At 38.1% G+C, this 23,453-nt stretch overlaps 1 protein-coding gene and 1 long non-coding RNA gene across 5 annotated transcripts in view; one reads left to right on the forward strand and one right to left on the reverse strand.

Moving 5' to 3' along the window:
• Window positions 1–23,453, forward strand: part of LOC127950697 (uncharacterized) — a 371,356-nt gene that overhangs the window by 189,626 nt on the left and 158,277 nt on the right. The gene's annotated exons all lie outside the window — the stretch shown is intronic.
• The window catches only part of dis3l2 (DIS3 like 3'-5' exoribonuclease 2), a 249,626-nt gene that overhangs the window by 19,734 nt on the left and 206,439 nt on the right, over window positions 1–23,453 (reverse strand). For all 3 annotated transcript variants that reach the window (XM_052547869.1, XM_052547870.1, XM_052547868.1), the window contains one exon: window positions 21,705–21,938. In XM_052547869.1, coding sequence (XP_052403829.1) covers window positions 21,705–21,938 — 234 coding nt within the window. The remainder of the gene's footprint in view (window positions 1–21,704; window positions 21,939–23,453) is intronic.

Here is a 23,453-nt window from a genome sequence, read left to right on the forward strand (position 1 = left end):
TACATTCCTTCGAGTTGTAAAACAATCTTATCTTGACTTCTGTCTTTGTTACCATGGTAACCAGAGGCCTGTTCTGCTTTTAAGGACATAGTTTCATTTCGGGGGAAGGGTCGATAGACCCTTTTCTTAGATGAGGTGGCATTAGATATTATTTGTTAAATATAACAAATAGTTGTGTGTCTGATTGGTCCAAATGCTACATAATTCCCCCCTTTTGAATGTTATTGTTCATCCAATTGACAACAGCAAGCGACGTCAAAGGTACAGAACAATCGGACACGCAACTGCCACTCACGGCTGGGAGACAGTGGTGGCTCTCTGGCTGTTGGTGCTGCCAAGAGTGGTTGTGGTGCCGTGGTGGATGATGTCAGGTAGTGCACTGTGGTGATGTAGGCTGTAGCAAGGTGTGGGTCCTCGAGCCTATGTAGCAGGTGTCAAGGCTGTGTCACCGGTCATCCTGAAGTGAGTTGGTCTAGGTAAGATGGTTGTTTTTTGATGTTGTTAGCCATTAGGCCATCTGTAGTACCCACAATGTGGAACAGTCGGGTTATACACTCACTGGTGAGAGTGCAGGGGGTTCCAGGGATTGCAGGGAATTGCTATGGAGATTCTGTAGTTTGCAGAGAATTTCACACTGACCTAGTGATGATGGCAGGAGAGCAGCAGGTGGTTATTAGCCCTCTGTTTTGCTCGAACGTCACTGAAAATCTGATGTTTGTGGTGTTGCTTGGGTCTTGTGGCGGCACCGACTTGAGCTTGCCTGAGTTGTGTTGGTAGAGGTTTCATTGTTGGGGCCCGTTTAGCCATCCAATGTTGTCTGGCTGCTTCTGGGGTGCCGACTGGTTTTAAGGGACGCTCCTCCCTTGGAGGGGGCCAGATACTGTGTTGCATCAGACAAGGAGTCAGAAGTTTGTCAAGTCACCTTTATTTATATAGCGCTTTAAACAAAATACATTGCGTCAAAGCAACTGAACAACATTCATTAGGAAAACAGTATGTCAATAATGCAAAATGACAGTTAAAGGCAGTTCATCACTGAATTCAATGATGTCATTTCTGTTCAGTTTAAATAGTGTCTGTGCATTTATTTGCAATCAAGTCAACGATATCGCTGTAGATGAAGTGACCCCAACTAAGCAAGCCCGAGGCAACAGCGGCAAGGACCCGAAACTCCATCGGTGAAAGAATGGAGAAAAAACCTTGGGAGAAACTAGACTCAGTTCGGGGGCCAGTTCTCCTCTGACCAGACGAAACCAGTAGTTCAATTCCAGGCTGCAATTCTGGTGGCTATGGTGACCTTGGAATAAGAGAGAAACAGACTAATATTAGCGTAGATGCCATTCTTCTAATGATGTAGCAAGTACATCGGGTGGTATGGAAAGTGCTCCCGGTTCCGGTTTACCTAATTAATGCAGCCTAAAAAAATCCTCCAGAGTTTAAGCGCCAAATAGGAAAAGGATCTGCCGCCCGCAGTTGATTTTGATATTCTAGGTATTATCTTTGATATTCTAGGAGTTTTGAGAAAGTAGCGGACGTAGAGGATTATAATGTAAAAGGAGCTCATTCAAATACTGAGGTGCTAAACCATTCAGGGCTTTATAAGTAATAAGCAATATTTTAAAATCTATACGATGTTCGATAGGGAGCTAGTGCAGTGTTGACAGGACCAGGTACAGCTGCGGTCCAGCTCACCCCAAACCATCTCGACTGGGTTCAGGTCCGGTGACTGTGGAGGCCAGGTCATCTGGCGCAGCACCACATCACTCTCCATCTTGGTCAAATAGCCCTTACACAGCCTGGAGGTGTGTTTGGGGTCATTGGGGTCACACCTCCTCCTCCATGCTTCACGGTGGGAACCAGGCATGTAGAGTCCATCCGTTCACCTTTTCTGCGTTGCACAAAGACACGGTGGTTGGAATCAAAGATCTCAAATTTGGACTTATCAGACCAAAGCACAGATTTCCACTGGTCTAATGTCCATTCCTTGTGTTCTTTAGCCCAAACAAGTCTCTTCTGCTTGTTGCCTTTCATTAGCAGTGGTTTCCTAGCAGATATTCTACCATGAAGGCCTGATTCACACAGTCTCTTCTTAACAGTTGTTCTAGAGATGTCCCTGCTGCTAGAACTCCGTGTACCATTGACCTGGTCTCTCATCTGAGCTGATGTTAACCTGCGATTTCTGAGGCTGGTGACTCGGATGAACTTATCCTCCACAGCAGAGGTGACTCTTGGTCTTCCTTTCCTGGGGCGGTCCGCATGTAAGCCAGTTTCTTTGTAGCTCTTGATGGTTTTTGTGACTGCACTTAGGGACACTTTCAAAGTTTTCCCAATTTTTCGAACTGACTGACCTTCATTTCTTAAAGTAATGATGGCCACTTGTTCTCCTGTACTTAGCTGCTTTTTTCTTGCCATAATACAAATTCTAACAGTCCATTCAGTAGGACTATCAGCTGTGTATCCACCTGACTTCTGCACAACACAACTGATAGTCCCAACCCCATTTATAAGGCAGGAAATCACACTTATTAAACCTGACCGGGCACACCTGTCAAGTGAAAACCATTTCAGGTGACTACCTCTTGAAGCTCATCAAGAGAATGCCAAGAGTGTGCAAAGCTTTAATCAAAGCAAAAGGTGGCTACTTTGAAGAACCTAGAATATGACATTTTCAGTTGTTTCACACTTTTTTGTTGTATATATGTATATAATTCCACATGTGTTAAATCAAATTTAAGGGGACTGACTCTGACGCGATCGCAAATTTGTGTACAGCTTATGGTTCAAACGCGATCTTACTAGAGCAGATGCCTTTACCCACTGACAAATCTTGGTCATGCAACCATGAAACAGTGCTGTGAGATCCAGTGTGAAGTGCTTGAATTCAGCAAAGAACACAAATGATTCAGTGATTTGAACTAGTGTTAAGCCAGATGAAACCGCGCTGACAAACACTGTCCACAACTAAACTGTCAGAAGGCATTTTAATCTACAAATCACCATCATTTACCATGGATTTACTGAAGGAACACTAACTGTACCATGGTATTGTGTCAGAAAAGTGGGACAATCTTAAGAAATTATGAATTAAATGTATTAACCCTCTGGGGTCAACAAACGTGCCAGCATTTTTTGTGTATATAGTTCCCTCCATGCCTACAGGAACAGTAAAAAACAAAATTGCTTTCTTTGCTGTGGAGTCAAGACATTTGCAAATATGATTAAAAGATGAATATGCATATGCAACAAAACATACTCGGTTACGAACGTATGGGGAACGAATTCAACCGCGCCGTGCCACGGTAGGGAACGACAAGACTTAACCTGAACACCCTGGGGTCCAGAGGATAAGTGAGAGGGCCGGAGCCATCGAACCCTTGACGCTACACTGCTAAGAGGGAGCTAGCTCCCTGGAGGTGGTATGATGACGGAGTCTGCTAGAGGCCGTCGTATCAAACCGAAAGAACCCGAGCATGCAAGGTCGGGATATCCAAGTTATAGAATCTGACAAAAGTGGACGGCGAGGACCAGCCGGCCCCCTCACAGATGTCCTTGATAGAGACACCACTAGACCAGGCCCATGAAGAGGCCATCCCTCTAACTCCTATGGGGCACTCAAGGCCCATAGAGGAGTAACAGAGCGATAGCTTCAACTATCCAACGCGAGAGGCAAACAAAAAGCTGGTCAGATTGCCTGAACGGCTGCGACTGCTCAATGTAAATCCTCAAAGCCCTCACTGGGCAGAGTAAATCCAGCTCTCGCTCACCTGACAACGGAGGCAGAGCTGAGAGGGAAATTACCTGTGCTCTGAATGGCATCGAGAGCACTTTAGGTACGTAGCCATGCCTGGGTTTTAAAATGACCTTAGAGTCATTGGGCCCAAACTCAAGGCATGCAGGGCTCACCGAGAGGGCCTGCAAATCGCCAACACGCTTGACCGATGCTAGAGCAAGTAGCAGAGCAGTTTTGAGCGTTAGGGGCCGAAGGTCAGCTGACCGCAGCAATTCAAAGGGAGGTCCTTTGAGTGCTCCAAGGACCGTGTGAAGGTCCCAAGTGGGAACGGTGAGAGGACGTGGGGGCTTCAACCGCCTAGCACCTCTCAGGAAACGCACAATGAGGCTGTTTCGACCCACTGATTGGCAATAGGCAATAGGAGCATGAAATGCTGCAATGGCTGCTACGTAAACCTTGAGTGTGGAAGGGGTGAGACCCTTTTCTAGACGCTCCTGGAGAAATGACAGTATCGGAGATACATCACACTCAACAGGGTCTTTGTTTTGTGCTAAGCACCAGTCAACAAAGACTGACCATTTTTGGGCATAGAGGCGTCTTGTAGACGGGGCTCTTGCCTGAGAAATGGTGTGTAGCACGTCCCCGGGGAGGCTCAGAGGCTCCCATCGAGGGACCATACATGCAGAGCCCAGAGTTCTGGCTGTGGATGCCAGATTGTCCTGTTCGCCTGAGAGAGGAGGTCCCGCCTCAGGGGGATCGGCCATGGGGCTTTCATGGAAAGCCTGAAAAGCTCCAAGGACCAAACTTGGGTCCTCCAGAGTGGGGCCACTAGGAGGACTCTGTGCCTATCTTCCCTGACTCGTCTGATGACCTGAGGGATCAGAGCGATTGGGGGAAAAGCATAAAGAAGGAGGCTGGGCCAGCTGTGGGCCAGCGCATCTGTTTCCTTTGAAAAATAAGTTGGGCAATGAGAGTTGCTTTCTGAGGCGAAGAGGTCGACCTCTGCCTTCCCGAAAATCTCCCAGATTTTGAGAACCGTCTGGGGATGGAGCATCCACTCGTCCGAGGGGACATTGCTCCGTGAAAGCATGTCTGCTCCCAGATTCGTCTTGCCAGGTATGTGTGTCGCCTTGAGCGATCGCAACCTGGGTAATGCCCATTCCAAGAGGCGCTTTGCCAGTGCGCAGAGGCGGCTGGACGAAAGGCCGCCTTGGTGATTTATGTAGGACACCAATGGCATGCTGTCCGACTGGACTAGGATGTGGCGCCCTTCCAGGATTGCCTGAAAGGATTGAAGGGCTCGTTCCACTGCCAGCATCTCGAGGCAGTTGATATGGAGATGGCTTTCTTCGTGTGACCACGAGCCGAAGGCTGGTCTGCCCTCGCACAGAGCACCCCAAACCAGGTTGGACGCATCTGTTGAGAGCACCATCCTTCTGGAAAACACCTGTAGGGGTACTCCACGACTGAACCAAACAGGGTTCATCCAAGGCTCCAGGGCTGCTAGACAGGCCTGGTTGACCCTGATGCGAAAGCGGCCGTGCCGCCAAGCATGAGGTGGAACCTGGAGTTTCAGCCAGGACTGCAAGGGCCGCATTCGTAGGAGGCCGAGCTGTAAAACTGGGGAGGCAGGAGGCCATCAGCCCTAGCATCCTCTGAAAGAACTTCAGAGGGAAACAGGCTTTGTTCTTGACAGAGGCCGCGAGCTGCTGAAGTACCAGAGCGCGCTCTGGTGATATGACCGCCCTCATATTGAATGAGTAGAAAACTGCTCCCAGGAACGTAATACGTTGGCTGGGGAGCAGTGAGCTCTTGGCGAAATTGACCCTGAGTCCTAGGCACTGTAAGTGGCTCAGGAGCACGGATCTGTTGTGGTCTAGCTCGGTTCGTGACTGGGCTAGAATGAGCCAGTCGTCGAGATCAGAATGCGGATTCCCATCTGTCTCAGAGGGGAAAGCGCCTCGTTCATGCACTTCGTGAAAGTGCAGGGAGCTAGAGACAGCCCAAAGGGAAGGACTGTATATTGGTAAGCCACACCCTCGAACGCGAATCTCAAGAATCGTCTGTGATGGGGGGCTATCTGGATGTGAAAGTAAGCATCTTTCAGGTCCAGCTAGAAGAACCAGTGCTCGGGGGAAATCTGCATGAGGATCTGCTTCAGTGTCAACATCTTGAACTTCCGTTTCATGAGGAAAAGGTTCAGGTGTCTGAGGTCTAAGATGGGTCTGAGACCGCCATCTTTCTTGGGGACAAGGAAATAACGGCTGTAGAACCCCGATCCGCTTTCTGAGGAAGGAACTATCTCTATGGCTCCCTTCCTTAACAGCGTCATCACTTCGGTGCGGAGGACCTGAGCGTCTAAGTCTTCATGCATATTAAGAAAGAATTGTACACAAGCATTTACAAAACTGTCAAAGTTTATTTAAAAATAAAGCAATCCATGAATTATTTTCTTGTACTCATTTATTTAGCCTACAAATTAAAATTATAAAAATAACTTTATTTTTATTTTTATCATTATTATATATTATTATACAGGTTATGCCTAAGAATCTTTTATCCAAAACAATTTACAACCGAGGACAAAATTACTCCAGAGTTAGTCACAATGCCAGGTTTATTGTACAATAATAATCAAGTGCTATTATTAGATTATTCCTTTATTATTATTAAACCTATTCCACATAATAATATTCAATAAAACTGTATGTTAACACGTAGGAGCTTGCTGCATGAATCCATGAGTACGGTTTACAGATCCGTGGGAACGGATTGCGAAAGTGTGCGCACGGATTATGAATTTGTGGGTACGGATTCAAAAACCGAGGGTATGGTTTACAAAATTTGTGGGTACGGATTCAAAAACCGAGGGTATGGTTTACAAAATCTGAGCGCACGGATTGGGAATTCGTGGGCACGATTTGTTAAACCGAGGGAACAGTTTATGAATTCGTGAGTACGGTTTATAAACTGAAGGGACGGATTGCAAAACCGTCGCCACGGATTGATTTTTTTTCTCCTACAGGTGACGTGCGGGGCTCCGTAGGATATCGACAGAGAAACAAAGAAAATAAAATGTTATGCTAAATGGCTGACGGGTCATGAATGGCTTGTGTTTGATCACTAGAATGTCGTAATGCTTTGTCAGGATTGCCGCATGTAAGTTACGCAAAAGAAAAAAACAAAACAAGCAATTTCGTGGTGGGAACTAATCATTTTAAATTTGAGTCAGTGTATATTTTGTTGTATGCATTGTACTTTGTGTTTTTCATGCCAACAATGTTAATAAAATGATCAAATGCATTCAGTGGCACTCATCATTTGTTATTTTTACTTTAGAAAGTTACCAGCCACATTGGCTGGTGATCAAAAAAGTTAATTTAGAACCCTGGTTGTAACCCCACTCCTGACCAGGTCGTAAAACTTCATGACCCCACTGGGAAACAGGACAGGAAAGCTAACTCTTACAAAAAGAATGGTAAAATGTACTCAAATGTAGTCTAAATGCAGCGGCGGCTGCGGTATAAATTGCATTTGCAGCTTTTGACCACTGAGTGGCGCTTTAACCACAAGTTATCAAACAAGTGCATCAAAGCACATTTTCGCAAATAGACGTCAGTTTTGCCTTGCTGATGTGTTACATTTGACTGCTTCAGTCACGGAAAATTAAAGAAAAACACTAGTTTAAATATTTAATATATTTAATATTTAATATTCACAGATGAAAGTTTGGTATTTATGAAGTTATGTGCATTTCTTAGAAAGAGAAAGAGAAAGTCTGTGCTTATATTTTCTAAGCTACATGGTATTAAACCATATTTTAGATTGGACACATTTAAAAGGTGTGCAGCATTATTTATATTATATTAATTATGCGTTATATTATTCAAAAGAAATTGTGGTTCACTTTGCATCAGAGCATTAAAAGTGGTAGCCTATTTTAGGGGGGTAGGCTACATGGATTAATATGCAAAATGTCAATTTTTTGTATATTATTTTAATATATTATGCCTATGTTTTAATTTATATATTTTTTTCCTTTAATAAAACAACATGCATATATGTTATTCGTTACCTGTCCTTTATTTTGACATAACCTATTGGGAAAAAGACATTTGTCTGTAAACGGATTAAGAAATTGTTGCATGTTTAAATGTGAAGCACTGTATAATTTCGTTCCCATTATTTAGGCCTAATTTGCCTAAAACAAGAAACAAATAAAATTAAACTGGCACGATTAAATCTTTGAAACTCTAAAGAATTAATAAAACGTCCTCACGATTAAACTCAAGTTATCTCATATTATAATCAACAACATTCACACGATGTTAAAAAAAAAAAAAAAAAAAAAAAAAAAAAGCTTTAGTAATTGACAATTTAAGTAATTTTAAAGGGAACCTTCTTTACTTGCTTTTAAAGTAGGGTAATATCATATGGCCTAAAAAAAAAAAAAGCCCCGTTTTTTTTTTATTTTTTTTTTAATCTGATTTATGATTTAAACTGATTTTTAAATCAATATTCAAATGACTTAGAAATTTTACAAAACAAGTTTTAATATAGTTCTTTATCATTCATTTAGCAGTCAAATTTATAACTGCAACAAGATGATTAAAAAAAACAGTACTGTTACCTACTGTTATTACCTTAATACTGGAAAGATGCTATATTTTTATTTTTTTAAATACTAGCCCATCATGCATTTAACCATCCACTCAGCTTTAAGAGCTGTTCAGATTAAAACTGGCAGCTCAGCAGTGAGTCAGTGTCATGGATGGAGGACCTGTTAATATTTTGTTTTGTTTATATTTCCATCTCGTTATGCCGCTGGTTTAGATTATTATTATTATTTTTTTCTTATAGAACTTATTTGTAAATAGAGCAGTCACTGTCTGTGTCTACACCAGACGGAGAGTTGTCATCTGTGCCCCACAGCGAAAAGTGTGTCTAAACTTGATGACATCACACTATAGGCTAGTGTCAAATCATCTGAACGCAGTGTCAGAACATTTCATCATAAACAGAACGAGCATCAGTTCACTGACGGGGATCGTGTCCAGTGTATCCATCACTGGGTTCTGTTGTCTTTTGTTGGATCATTCCACTCGTGTCCGATGTAGACCTGACATGCGTTTTTTATTGTTTTATTTTACAGCCCTGCTTGTTTTAACATATTTATTAAATATCTGTATAGACTGCATGGTCATATTATCAAATTATTTACTGCCATGGACCTACAAAAGTAAAGCTTGGCGAGTCGATGAACGAGCATTGCTGCAGGCTGATTTTTGGCGGATGTTCGTTTTGTCAGGTGAAACATCTCTCTCACTCACAGCAGAGTCTGTGAGCAGCAACAACTTCCCCTCCATGCGCACTGATACCAGAAACACGCTCCGCCTTCACTCCGTGAATAAAGTTTTTCACACTGTAAGATTACATTTGTTTGAACGCATTATTGCGAAAGCGATTGAGTGTGAATCTGTTTAAATCATGCTTTAACCGGAAAATAATCAGTAAAAGAAACAGATAAACTCTTAACATCCCGCTCGACTCTTGCAGTCAACCTTCTGATCAAGCTAAATATGTTGGCTGTTGGCATGAATTTTACTCGTGATAAGAAGCTCATATTCAAGTGTTTGTGCAAAAAATATTAATGTGCATTAATGACAGGGAGGCGCCCTCTCATCACTTAAATTTTTCATGATAATAAATGTATAATTTTTTAATTAACATAATATCGTGGTGTCTCACATAGGTACATTAAAAATATATCTACAGAAAGCTTGAAATGTTTTTAAATGAAAAGGAATAGTGTAATGTGTGAATGTTGCATTTCTCTCGTCGGAGAGAGCCAGCACTGTGAATATAACCAAAACAACAGTCCTATTATAAACCGGTTCAGCAAGTGAAAGCACTGTCCATATGAAAGAGCAATTCACACCTTTATCTCGACCCCACAAGCCATGAATAACTATCCAAAAATCAACCCCCTCCAGCTGAACAGAATTCGGTCTGTGTTTTGGCTTTGAGGAACGGTGTGTTACTGGGCTGAAACATGCCTGCACTACACTTCATAATTTTCTCGCAGCCCATATTATTATTTTCACAAGACCATAATGATAATAACAAATCATCAATTAATAATTAATCATTATTTTACGAAAATCATTGTTATTTGTGATCGTGGATGTTTGCGGGAGGCTTTAAGACTAAGCGGAGCCCTCTGTTCCCGCTTCACAGCGCGTGGGTCTCCGAGGCTTCACTGTCTGCGGTTTGACTTTACTGAATCAGATTGAGGCGAACTTCATGAACCCAACATTTAGCAAGGCAGGAAAAGTCTAACGGAAGGAAGACGTATATCATTGAGCTAATGCTGTTAAAGAGAGAGAGAAAGAAGTCTAGGACTATTCTTAAACTTGGAGCTCATTATATTGAAGTACATATCCAAACACCAGAAACATTATGCATTTTATGAATAATGAAATGTTATGAAAATTATGCATTTTATTTATTCACATGCTGTATGGTTGAAATAACATTTTAGTTCACAACTTTAAGTTCCGTTGTTTAAAAAAATGCTTTATTGGGTAATGTTTCATAAACCTTCAGTTGTTATGCTCTAAAATCCATGCCATTATTAATTTCACAGTATTTTTACCATCTAAATGACTAATCTTTAAAGTCACAATTCTATAATGGTATATTTTGGTATTTACCAATCACCAATGGTATTTTTTAATGACATTATTTTGTTGTTATTATTATTATTATTATTTGAATAATTGTAGCTTACATAAATAGGTGAAGCAAAACAAATATTCGGATTGTCCCTTAATTTTTCCCTTGTTTTCCTAAAGAATAAACACATATTTTTTACAAGAATAAACATGATAACATATTATTAATAAAAATAATTTAAGCAATTAAAAACTTTTTTTAAACTTGAATTTAAATACTATTAAACTAACTTTAAATTCTCAAGGAGTTTATAAGTAAAAAAAAAAGTTCTAAATGAACTTGTGTTAACAATATAATTAGAACTAACAATATAATTAGATTTTTTTAAATGAACAATTCCTGTATAAAATGGGACAGCAACCTTTATATCAGTGGTTCTCAACCTTCTTTTTCCAGCGGGCCGCACCATTATATGGTCTAAGTGCAAGTCTACACTGTAAAAAATTGCTATAGTTTCTACAGCAAAATTTTACAGAATTTTACTGTATAAAAATTTTACAAGATGCAGCTGTAATTCGCAATGCATTATGGGTCAAATAAGGTTTTACTGTTGTTAACAGTATATTCCCACGTCAACTGTAATTAATTTACAAGAAGCAGGTGTTGTCACTGTAGTTCCTGCTTTTTACACTAATTTACTGTAGTGTGGCATTATGGGATTGCGCGCGCATCTTTCAAATCTGAAACCCAGCCGACTGGAGCAGCTCGAAAACGATTGAAGATTAGAGGCTTTATTCATAATTCCTGGTAAGTTCACTTAATTATACTTAAGAAATATATCCTTTTATATTTATTTGAGTTAATGTATAAGCAATTTCATGTCACAATAGCCTCCTATCCTGACATTCAGTGTAATATTACAATTTATAATTATAAATTATATAATTTATAATAGTTTATTTATTCTAAAATATATGCCTTTTTGGGTGTTAATTTTGGTCTCATTTACAAAATGCTTTAAAGTAATCACAAGATTATTTTCTTTATTTCTTGTAGGTGCAAAGAATAGCAGCTGATGTGGAGAAATGTCCGATGCTTCAAGACTCTGAAGCTGTTTTTATTAGGTAATATATTATTTAAATAATTTGATAAAATTGTAATTTAGATTACATTTTATATTGAAATACTGCATTGTAGGTTACATTATTGCTTATATTTATTTATTTCAGGTCCACCCATTGGCTTTTGACTATTTGAGGGTCAGATGGTTGTGAATTCATACCTCAACATTGTGCGTCCCGGGAGCAGGCATCTTTTGCACACATTCATTTTTTCAAAAGGTAACAAGTTTTACTTAAGTAATTTCATTTGCGAAAAAGGTTACTTATTTAAAGGGTTACTCCACCCCATAATGAATATGTAGTCATTCATCACTGTTAACTGTTAACAGTTATTAATGTCGTTCCAAACCCGTAAAAGCCATGTTCATCTTCGGAACACAATTTAAGATATTTCAGATGAGCAGGGGCGATTCTAGGATTTTTTCAACTGGGGGGCACAAGAGGGGCCACGATTAATACAGAGGGGCCAATCTTGTGTTGTTTGAACTGTATATCCAGCAGATCCAGCAGATATCCAAATCATTTCAAGAGTTCAGTAACCTTTAAAATCAGTAATAAACGGTGATACCCTATTTTAATAGCAGTTATTCACTGCTCTAAAAAAAAAAAAAAAATCAAATACAATTTGTATTAACTTTTCACTTTACAAAAGTGAAAGAAAAACTGTAATAAAGTAATCCAATGTATGAATAGTGTACAACTCACAAATAATAATATAATTTATTTATAATAGCCTTATATAATATATATATATAATAGCCTTATTTATATAAATGCAGAATAACATTAATAATTCATAGAAATAAATACACAATTAATTAATATAACTAATATAAATTTAATATAATTTCATTATATGTTTTTGTTTATTATCCACATCCCATTCAAATTGCATAGCAGCAGTTGCAGTAAATTTGCGTTGATGAATAAACCAAATCTACTTATGTCAAGGCTAATTAATCTTGAGCATATTGATTTAAAAATATCATATATCCATACTTTGTTAGAAAGCTACTTGTTCAAAAAGGTAGCTTTAATTTAACATGTAAAATATGTGGATCCTATAAAACAGTTTAGAATAGCTTAATTAGTCCAGTGTTATTTTAGTATTAGTTATTTATTTTGCTATTTAATCATGCATTAAATAATTATATATGATTTTTTTGAGAATGTTTCTGGGTGTCATCAAATGACGTTTTGTCAATAACTTCTGTGAAGGGAGGGAAAGAGAGCTAGAGAGAGAGCTTTCCAGGGTGCAGACAGCAATCGCGGCGCATCATGGTGATTTTAGAACGGCAACTGAATTTATTAGGAATCTACAGACGCAAATAGACTAAAGGTGTAGAAAAATAAAGACCTATATGTGTATTTTTGACTTTTTTTCACCACAAGTCTGAAAGAAGACATGTTACTGAAGACAAACAGCCCCAAATCTCAAAATTGACCAGTACAAAAAACGATGTTTTTGCACGTGTCTCACACATAGACTTAAAAAAAAAAAAAAAGTCTCAAGTGTGGAGCGTTAGATAAACATTACACGATTTGTTTCGTCACCTCACTTGAGTGAAAAAAGTCGCTAATCGACTGCATGATTCAATAATGACTTTATTAGAATTGCTATTATAGTTTTTTTTTTAAAACCATTGCTTTAAATTGCGTTGTTGCCTATATCGGCGCGTTCGGCCGAAAAAAAAAAAGTAAATCGTAACGCAGTAAACCCCTTTTACATTCAGCATCAGAGGAGCATAGTAAATATAATGATTAGCATCTTGGTCTGCTCTAGGAGATAACATCGTCATCGAACCTGGTCTGTCTAACACCGAAAGACGTTAACGTTAGTACCAAACACTTCTTGCACTGCAACAACTCGCTAATGGAAAAACATAAGCTATTTAAAATAGGTGCTTTTTTCGTTTGGAAAACAGCAGCTCACTATTCTTGGTCCTCGTTGAGAAGCATCGCGACGCAATCATGAATTATTTACTAAACTGAAAGATTATAATTTGAATTTGAGAGTGACAGACAAGTAGAAGGGTGGGGGCACACTGGGGGGCCAATCAGTTTTCCCCTCCCCTGGCTACGCCACTGCAGATGAGAACCGGGAGGCTTGCGTCTGTCCCACTGACTGCCAAACAATTAACAATGTCTAAGCCCAGAAAAGTATGAAAATAATTGTCAGAATAGTCCATCTGCCATCAGTGGCTCAACTGTAATTTTACGAAGCTACAAGAATACTTTTTGTATGCAAAGAAAACAAAAAGAACAACTTTATTCAACAAAGTCGTTATTTTTTATTATGTCAGCCGCACCACATGGATACGCTGTTTTCATTCAAATCAAAGCGTAAATAAACATAGAAAGCGTGTCCATGTAACCCAGCTGACACAGAACAGGCTATGTAGTGTGTGTCCAACAGATACTCTCCAAAAATGGCACTACACTGACGCAGAGGAGACTAATTGTTGAATAAATTCTTATTTTAGTTTTCTTTGCATACAAACAGTATTGGCGTTGCTTCATAACGTTACTGTTGAACCACTGATGGACTATTCTGATGATATCTTTCATACTTTTCTGGGCCTTGACAGTGGTATTTACTGGAGAGTCTATGGGACGGTCACAATCTTCCCGGTTGCATCCAAAATATCTTAAATTGTGTTCCGAAGACGAACGCAGCTTTTACGGGTTTGGATCGACATGAAGGTAAGATTTTCATTTTGGGGTGGAGTAACCTTTTAAGTACTGGTAAATGCTGATTGTATTGTATAAGTGTCACTTTGACATTTATTTTATTGAGCTAGTTTCATTTGATACATAACTTTATCCTGATGCTTTTCCTTGTTTTTATGTGCAGATGTTTTCTTGGAATCACAACACTCGCTGGATACAAGACGGACACAGAGGCAAAAACAAGAGGAAAAGTCTCAGAGAAGAGGGCCAACCCTCATGTGTGTGCTCATCTCAGAAAGTTGATGGACTTTCAGTATGTATTTATTAAATTGTCTTTTGCAGGAATATTCTTAATTTTATAGAACATAAGGTCAAACAACAGAATTTGTGATTTTTCAATCCTTTTCTTTAAAACATATTTGTTTTACCAAAATTATACAAATTCTGTTGATTGACCTTCATTTTTATAGAAAATTAATGTTCTACTCAGAATATGGCTTTTTTTTAAAACAGTTATTTGAGATGCTATGCTATTTTTATGATAAGGTTTAACTGTTGAAAGACTGAAAATTTAATTTTACCAGTAAAAGCCTTGCAATGTCTTTCTGCCAGTTTTAATACTTATTTGCAACATCATTGACTTGGTTTTTATTCATTTGTAAATGTATTAAGATAGAGCTCATGATAATGCATTTATATCAGTATTTTATAGTTTACTGTTAAAATTATTCTTTAAAGTAGTTTCATTGTTAAATTATTACAACATCATATTGTATTTAGGGGTATTTACATGATTTTATTGGCAAATTTTGTTGCCAGTTAAATACTGTAATTTAATGAAATTACAAAATATTGCTGTAAAATAAAATACAAGTAAAATTCAATGTTACTGTAAAAAATACTACAAACTACTGTATTTCACATACAGCAATTAACTGTAATTTGCTTTGCAGTAATGTCCTGTAATCCATTTTACAGCAATTAACATCATTTTTATAGGATTTTATTGGCAACTTTTCGCCAGTAAAATCCATTTTTTACAGTGTACGCATCTAATTTACATATTACGTCAGCAATACAAACCAACCTTATTGATTTATAATATTATAGCCTAACTATTATGATATATAATCTATTACATTCATTGAAATAAACAATTCTACTCCCCATAAATAAAACACCAGATGCTGTCGGGAGCTGACCAATTTTGTGAGATTCAGCTTGAAAGGAGTAACACAAAGAAGTTGCGATTGTAACGCCTGTGTTATACTTTCCGCATGAGCAATCCGGACGCGTACACGGCCAGCAGACTTCTTCAATTTATACTTCTGAATGCGCAGGCTGATGGCCAGCTCTGCAATTGCCCAGAATTATTGCACATCTGACTGTCTTTATATTCTTTTATTGACAGATTGCACAGGTTCGAGTAGCAATGAGCTTCTTCACTCTGTCTGCACATGTGCAATTTTGCTTTTGAAGCCTACTGACCACGCTCACCTGTCCGCGCGGTCGTCTGCTCAGAGCCTCGGCACACACTCTCCAATGACGATTTTTACGTCACGCCTACCTAGCGGTCCATAGCGGACGCAGAAGGTTTGACAGAGTGTTTAAGATGCAGGCTTGCATGACCTGACGCACAACATTTCAGAAAATGTGCGTTCACATATTTAGCCTATTTTGATCCAAAATGGAAAGCACTTTTGAATTTAATAATATGAGGTTCTCTCTTGAGATATTTTGCCACATTTCTTCAATTAAGGATTGTTACATAGTGTATGGTGTTTCCATTTATCTGAACTTCTTCAAGTGAGTTGCGGGGCAAAAAAAATAAAAAATCCAGCACTTCTCCTTCAATACTGATACTGCAACTATTGACAGTTTGTACATGTTCATTCGCTGGCATTTTTTGAATTTCTTTTTTTTCTCCCATAAAAAACAAATTTGTCCATTCTGATGCGCAATTTTACCTTAAAGGCAATTTACCTAATGGCTGTTGATGACTATTTGAATTTAATTCTGCCAAAGTGCGCGCTTGTATGTGTTCATAAATGCTTATGCCAGTAGGTCTGCTCATGTCTGAAAATAATATATGAAGAAAAAAAAATCACATAAAAACATTAGGATATAGCTTATATTTCATTAGTAGCATTTTTTTTTTTAATTGATGTAAACAATAAAATTTTACAAACTGATAAAGTTTTTTTTTTTTTTTTGTTCAGCATGTGGTGCAGGCCGCATTAGAATTCGTGACTGGCCACGGGTTGAGAACCACTGCTTTATATCAAACATTTTTAAATCGTCCACAGCTGAGCATCGTGGGAGGCTGATCTGCGCCAGATCGCGTGAAGTGAATGTAATGAACAGTCATTTTCAGATGCAATGAAAAAAAAAAAAAAACATGGATAACCTAGATTAGTCCCAGGCTCTGTTCTGAAGTAAAATAAATATAATTACTATTAACCAAGAGTAACACATTTTAAGGGATTAATATTTTCATTTGCTGAATGTTTTCTTTATTTTTTATTTTTTAAACAAGCTAAAAAATAAATTACGTTTGTCAGAGGAAAAAAATATATGAGTCATGTATAATAATAATAAACTTTATTTTATAAAGCGCCTTTAAAGGCAACTTCTCAAAGAGCTGTACAAAAACAAGCAATACAAATCTCAAACAATAAACGTAACATCAACAATCAAAAGCTAATTTAAAAAAATAAGTCTTAAGTCTACCTTTAAAAATGTCGTATCCCTGTGCTTCCCTAAGATCAGGAGGCATAGAATTCCAAAGGACAGGAGCATATGAAGAAAAGGCACTGTCACCCATAGATCGTAAGCGTGTTTATGGAACATCCAACAAGTTGGATTGTGAAGAACGCAGTCTCCGAGTTGGGGTATAGGAAGTTAACAACGCAGATAAATAATAAGGGGCCAAGCCATGCAATGCTTTATATGTCAGCATCATAATTTTAAAATCCACTTTGAATCGGACTGGGAGCCAGTGTAAGGACTCCAAAACTGGACTGATGTGATTGCTTACCCTGGACCCAGTCAATATCCTGGTGGCCGAGTTTTGTACATATTGTAGTTTGTTAAGTGTGGATATAGAGACTCCGGCTAGAAGGGCGTTACAGTAATCTATCCTAGAGATGACAAAGGAATTCATCAGCTTTTCAGCTACTGAGAAATTTAGCATAGGACGTAATCTAGCTATATTTCTGAGGTGAAAAAAGGATGATTTAACAGTACTCTGGACAAAAGAATCAAATGAAAGCCTGGTATCAAAAATAACTCCAAGATTCCTCACTTTAGCTTGAGTAGCCAATACAGAGCCATCAATAGACATAGATAAGGAACCAGTTTTTGAAATTTGATGACGGGAACTAATAAGCATAACTTCAGTTTTACCACTATTCAGACACAAAAAAAAATTGTATTCATCCATTCCTTTATCTCAGAAACACAGCCGGACAGAAAATCAACATCAAGATGTTCACCAGACTTTGAGTGTATATAAATCTGCGTATCATCAGCATAAAAGTGATAATGGAGGCCAAGCGATCGCAACAACTGTCCAAGTGGTGCCAGATAAATATTAAAAAGCAGAGGGCCCAAGACTGAGCCCTGAGGAACCCCAGTGAAAACAGAGCTAATCTCAGACCTGAAACCGCCCATGGAAACGAACTGAGAGCGGTCAGGAAAATAGGATTTAAACCACTTCAAAGCTGTCCCCGACACACCAAAATCTTGTTCAAGGCGGGCGAGTAATAGACTATGATCAACAGTATCAAAAGCTGCTCTTAAATCAAGAAGGATGAGAATGGAAATTACACCAAAGCCAGAAGCCATCAACAAATCATTGGTAACTTTGACCAAAAGGTTTCATTATAACGGATCAATCACCTATTTTCATTTGCTGAATGTTTTCTTTCTTTTTTTTTAAACAAGCTAAAAAATAAATCTGAGTTTGTGAGAGGAAAAAAACAGGCTATTAGAAAATATTTTACAACAAATCCTTTAAATTTAACAAATTTATCAGAACAAAACAATAATTAAAAACATATAATTCTAGTAGATAAATATAATTGCAGTATATAATAATATAGGCTTAGTAATAAATAATTATAATAATAATTCAAAGCTAAGCATAAGGTAAGCTTGGGCTTTCTCAATAGGAAGAAATCAAACGTTTCCATATTTGTGATGTTGCCCATTTGAAGCTTAACTATTATTCATGAGGTAAATAGGCTGTGTGCGTTTCAGTATCGATAAAAAAAAAAAAATCATAATTAACAATGTCAAAGTGCTCAAGCCGAATGTCTGGTGAACGACTGCTGTTTCCAGTGAATATGTGCGCGAGGCACCAGCACGAACAAACAGCTGAAACAAATAATACTTAATTTTTGGTCACACACAAGGCATAATTAAAAAATGCTGGTAGTTTGAAAAATCAAGAATAATAACAGAGTTAATACTAATTATTGCTAAATGCTGGACCGTTCCCATTTCGCTCTGCATATGGAACCTGAAGATTTCTTTAAACCAAGAATGAACTGAAATGAAAATGAAATTAAAACATTTAGCATATATATATATATATATATATATATATATATATATATATATATATATATATATATATATATATATATATATATATATAGGCCTTATATTTACTGTTTAATAAAAATAGCATGCATATGATCCTTTGTGTTATGGTCTTTTCATTTTTGTTTAGTAGACTGTAGTCTAAGACTACCCTACATTTTAAAAATTAACAAATTGTAAAAATGTCTTTTTTTTAAATGTCACGATGTTATATCATAATGTTATTGTTGTTTTACTTCCTTCTATCTCATTTTACAATTACATTCATTTCGCAATCCGTCCCTTTGCGCCACCTGGCGGTAGTTCCGCGAATGATTTTAACACGCAAACTGGCGGTAAGCCCCAGATAGGCTGGTCACCTACTGTACGAACTTGCTAGAATATCACTGCTGAAATCTGAGAAGCCCTAATTTATTAGGGTGGGTGTTTCCACAGAGACAAAGGAACTGTTTCCCGCTTCAGATCGCAGATGTTCATTGGTTGTTCACGCGAACAGAGGCGTGAACCATTTCAAGCCATAAGAGCTGTCCCAAGAAGGTCCGCCCTCTCTTCTCTCCTGCTTCGACCCTTGTCGCTTCCGCTCGTCCCTCTGAGCGGCCTCGGGCCACTCTCCTATCGCCGTCACTCTGGACAGCCGTTCCCATGGCTCCTTCGGAAGCTTTCGTTTCGTTGTTTTGTTTCTTTTCTTTACTAAGTTTATTCGCCTATTCGCCTCTCCACACGAGGAAGACGAATTCTGAAACACTGCCCTGTTAAACCTTTCAAATACCGCGCGATTCCGCAGCAACCCCCGAAGACCTGAACCACGAACAAAGAACCACGTTCACGCTCCAGCACACGCACGCTGGTTTCAAAAGACCATGCTCACGCACTCTGGACCATGCAAGTATCTTTCTCTATGGAGATTTAAATGCTGCTTTAAAGTTTGTCTATGATCTGAATCGTTGGTGTCTTTCAAGGGTTACTGTCTGTGAGTTTGCATAATTGAGCTCATTCTGTGACCACGCTCTCTCCATCTCACCTCTCTCTCGTCCTTCCTCTCTCATTCATTCTCTCTCTCTCCCCCTCATTTGGATTCCGTTATGTCTTGTACAAAGTTTACTGTCTGTATTGTCGTACGCGTATTTACTCTGTGTGATTTGTAGTTTGATGTATTATTAGTTCAATTATTAAAGACCATATATATTCATGATTGCCTCTGAACCGCTCACATTACGAGTCAATGAGATGCCTGATCTAGCTACATGCTGCCGTTTACTTTGAGTTACTAAATTAATCATAATGATAGGATAATGTTTTCATGACCAGAGAATATTTTTCCTTGAATTATAAGAAGTGATAACTTTATTGAAAATTGATAAGTTAATCTTACGGCCGTTTGCTGGACAAACCACTGTTTGATTTGCCATAATTTACAGTAAGAGATATCACTATCATTTATATGAAGAATGGAATATTGACATATGAGTAAATTACAGTGCCCTGTAATGAGTTATTGATAAATGCAATTGAGCTATTTTTCATAATCAATAATATTAATGTAACTGAGATGTCATATGAGAGATATATATATTTATCATATTCCTTGTTAATTATTCAAATTCCCTATATATATAATTTGAGTTAATTATTATGTACAACCCAGTATGGCTACATTTGTCTCATCAGTCCATCAACTAAGTTCCAAAACTCTACTGGTTCACATTTGTGAAGAATATTGCCTTTCTATTTTTGGTGCTGATCAGAGGTTTGCATCTGGCTGTGTAGCTTCTGTAATTCTGTGTCAAATTCTCCTGCGGACTGTAGATTGACAGAGCATCGTCCCAGCTTTCTGGAGGTTGTTGGTTATTTTACAGAGAAGTATTTTAGGGTTAATTTTCACAGCTTTCATAATTTGTACATCAGCAACTACTTTTTCTCAGCCGATCAGGTCGTTCAGGTTCAATGCAAGACTTAGAATACAGAAGCAATGGATATAACTGATAAGACGCGTTCCGTGCTTTTAATTTCTGAAGAATTAATGCAACAGGACACAACTGAACACTTAGAAAAACATGTGAGGCAACTGTTCTAATACTTATGCTCACATCAGATAGGGAGATGGAACTCCCATCTCTGACCTTCTTAGTTGGTAAAACATCTTTGTGTTGAATCACATAATAATAAAATATGACATTCTGTAGTTCTGTTATTTTACCCGTGCCGGACAGAGATTTAGGATGTTTGGCATGACATGTAGCAGCACCATCTCATGGCAGGTGCATCATCATCTTAAGACCAGCTTTTTATTAAATACAGTGGCTAAATTAATGAAAAATAAAGCATCAGCAGCATTTCCCAAAAACACAGCATGAACTTCTTTACTTCCAAGATCAACACGATTAGAGAGAAAATTATAACTATGCAGCTGTCAGCTCCAATATTGAATCAGACAGTCCACTATAGCTTCCCTGAGGAACAGTTTCACTCATTCGCTACTATAGGCCAAGAACTTTATAAACTTGTTAAGTCATTTGTTCTAAAGCTTCTCATGGAAAAAAAAAAAAAAAAAAAAAACCTTTATCCTGGAAAATTTGTTAATTACTGACCAATCTCAAATCTTGCTTTTCTGTCAAATATACTAGAAAAGGCAGTCTCCCCACAATCATGTTCTTTCTTAAAGAACAAATGGTATCTGTGAGGATTTCCAATGATAATTTAAACCAAATCATAGTACTTACAAATGATTTTGTTTTTGGATGTAAAAAAATTATAATATAATATATATATAAAAAGCTAAATACAATTGTTTAAACTAATGTCAAAGCATCATTTTTGAATAACAATGAAGCGTGACCACAGAGATTAGATTGCACACACTGATGGTAGAGTAAATGTCCAGACTGAAGTCTGGTCTGTCTGACCTGGTTAAGCTGTAAAGCGCCGCCCTCAAAGCGCTGTGCTCGAAGTTGTTTGGCAATGTTGTGCAAGTTGAGAATGGCTTCTTGTATCTCATGGATTTTGTGGTTCGGGGAGCAGGGTGGCAGCTCTTCAACACTGAAGTGCTTGTCAGGAGCTTCAATCATACTCTGAGCATGATCATAACTCATCTTAATGCAGGAACAGATAACAGTTCGGCCAAACCACTCACTCAGGATCTACAGAGTACAAAAGAAAAAAAAAATACTAAGTAAAAAGGAAACTAGGGAAGGGAGATGGGGGTGGGAGTTTGAGATTATTCTGAGACAAGGCTGTCATCACAGATGGACAAATGGTAATATTGTTAGGCCCTGTTATACGAGATGGCCTGCTACACTGATAAAAATGATTTTATGGTAAATTAACAACTTTAGAAAAACATGTAATTTATACATTAATTTATTTCAGGCCATAAAAATAAAAAATAAATAATAATAATTCTATATTAATACTAAATTTAAGCTTGTATAATTCAAAGCTTGAACTTGTAAGTATATAGCATTTTTATTTGGCATTATGTTTGTTTACAAAGACTAAGTAAATAGAGTTATGATCCTGTTTGATCCCTTCATGCACTTGGGCATGAATAAGGAAAAATGTTTCACTGTTTTCGAGATGTATTTACTAGGGATATGCATCTCCATATCTGAGACTGATGTGATATGCATCTTGATGCATAGCCAACGATACGATACATTAAAGATACATACGAGGCAGCTACCGATACTATGCGATATGATTCACCCCAATTACAATGTAGTGCGATCTGTTTCGGTTCAATTCAACAAAAAATATGATGCTATGCAATTCTATACTTTACAGATAGTTCACTTTCATTTCTTTGGTTCAGACAGTCAGCTAGTTTAATCTTCTATAAGTGTATCTAAAAAAATTAGAATATCACAGAAAATGTCTTTTATATTTAATTTAAAAAGCACACTTATATTCTAGCACACAAACTGTAATATTTCAATTATTTATTTTTTATTCTGATGGTTACGCCTTGTTACAGTTTATAAAAATTCAGTATCTCAAAATTAGAATATTCCATTTTGAGCTTGATTTGTTTAAGTTTTAGTATAAATAATGGATACCTCTTGGGCTAGTTTAGAACATGGAACCACAATTATGGGAAGAATATTGAATGGACAGTTGTCCAGAAGACATCAACACCCTCCACAAGAAGGGTAACCAACAGAAGGTCAATGCTGAAAGGACTGGCTGTTCACAGAGTGCTGTATCAAAATATATTCATAGTTGACTGGAAGGAAAAAGTGTGGTAGGAAAAGGTGCACAAGCAAAAGAGATTACCAGTCTTGGGAAGATTGTCACAAAAAGCTGATTCAAGAACTTGGGACAGCTTCACAAGGAGTGGACTGAAGCCGGAGTCTGTGCACCAAGAGTCACCACGCTCAGACGTCTTCAAGAAAAGGGATACAGCTGTCACATTCCTAAAATCAACCCACTCTTGTACCAGAGAAGAAAAAATTATTTATACGCATTTCACCTGGGGTAAGGAGAAAAAGAACTGGACAGTTGCTCATTGGTCCACAGTCCTCTTTTAAGATGAAAGTAAATTTAGCATTTCATTTGGAATTCAAGGTGTGGAGTCTGGAGAAAGACTGGAGAGGCACGGAATCCCAAGTCCAGTGTGAAGTTTCTGCAGTAAGTGATGATTTAGGGTGCTGTGGCGT

This window comes from Carassius gibelio, chromosome B2, assembly GCF_023724105.1.
Source record: "Carassius gibelio isolate Cgi1373 ecotype wild population from Czech Republic chromosome B2, carGib1.2-hapl.c, whole genome shotgun sequence".
Lineage (NCBI taxonomy): Eukaryota > Metazoa > Chordata > Actinopteri > Cypriniformes > Cyprinidae > Carassius > Carassius gibelio.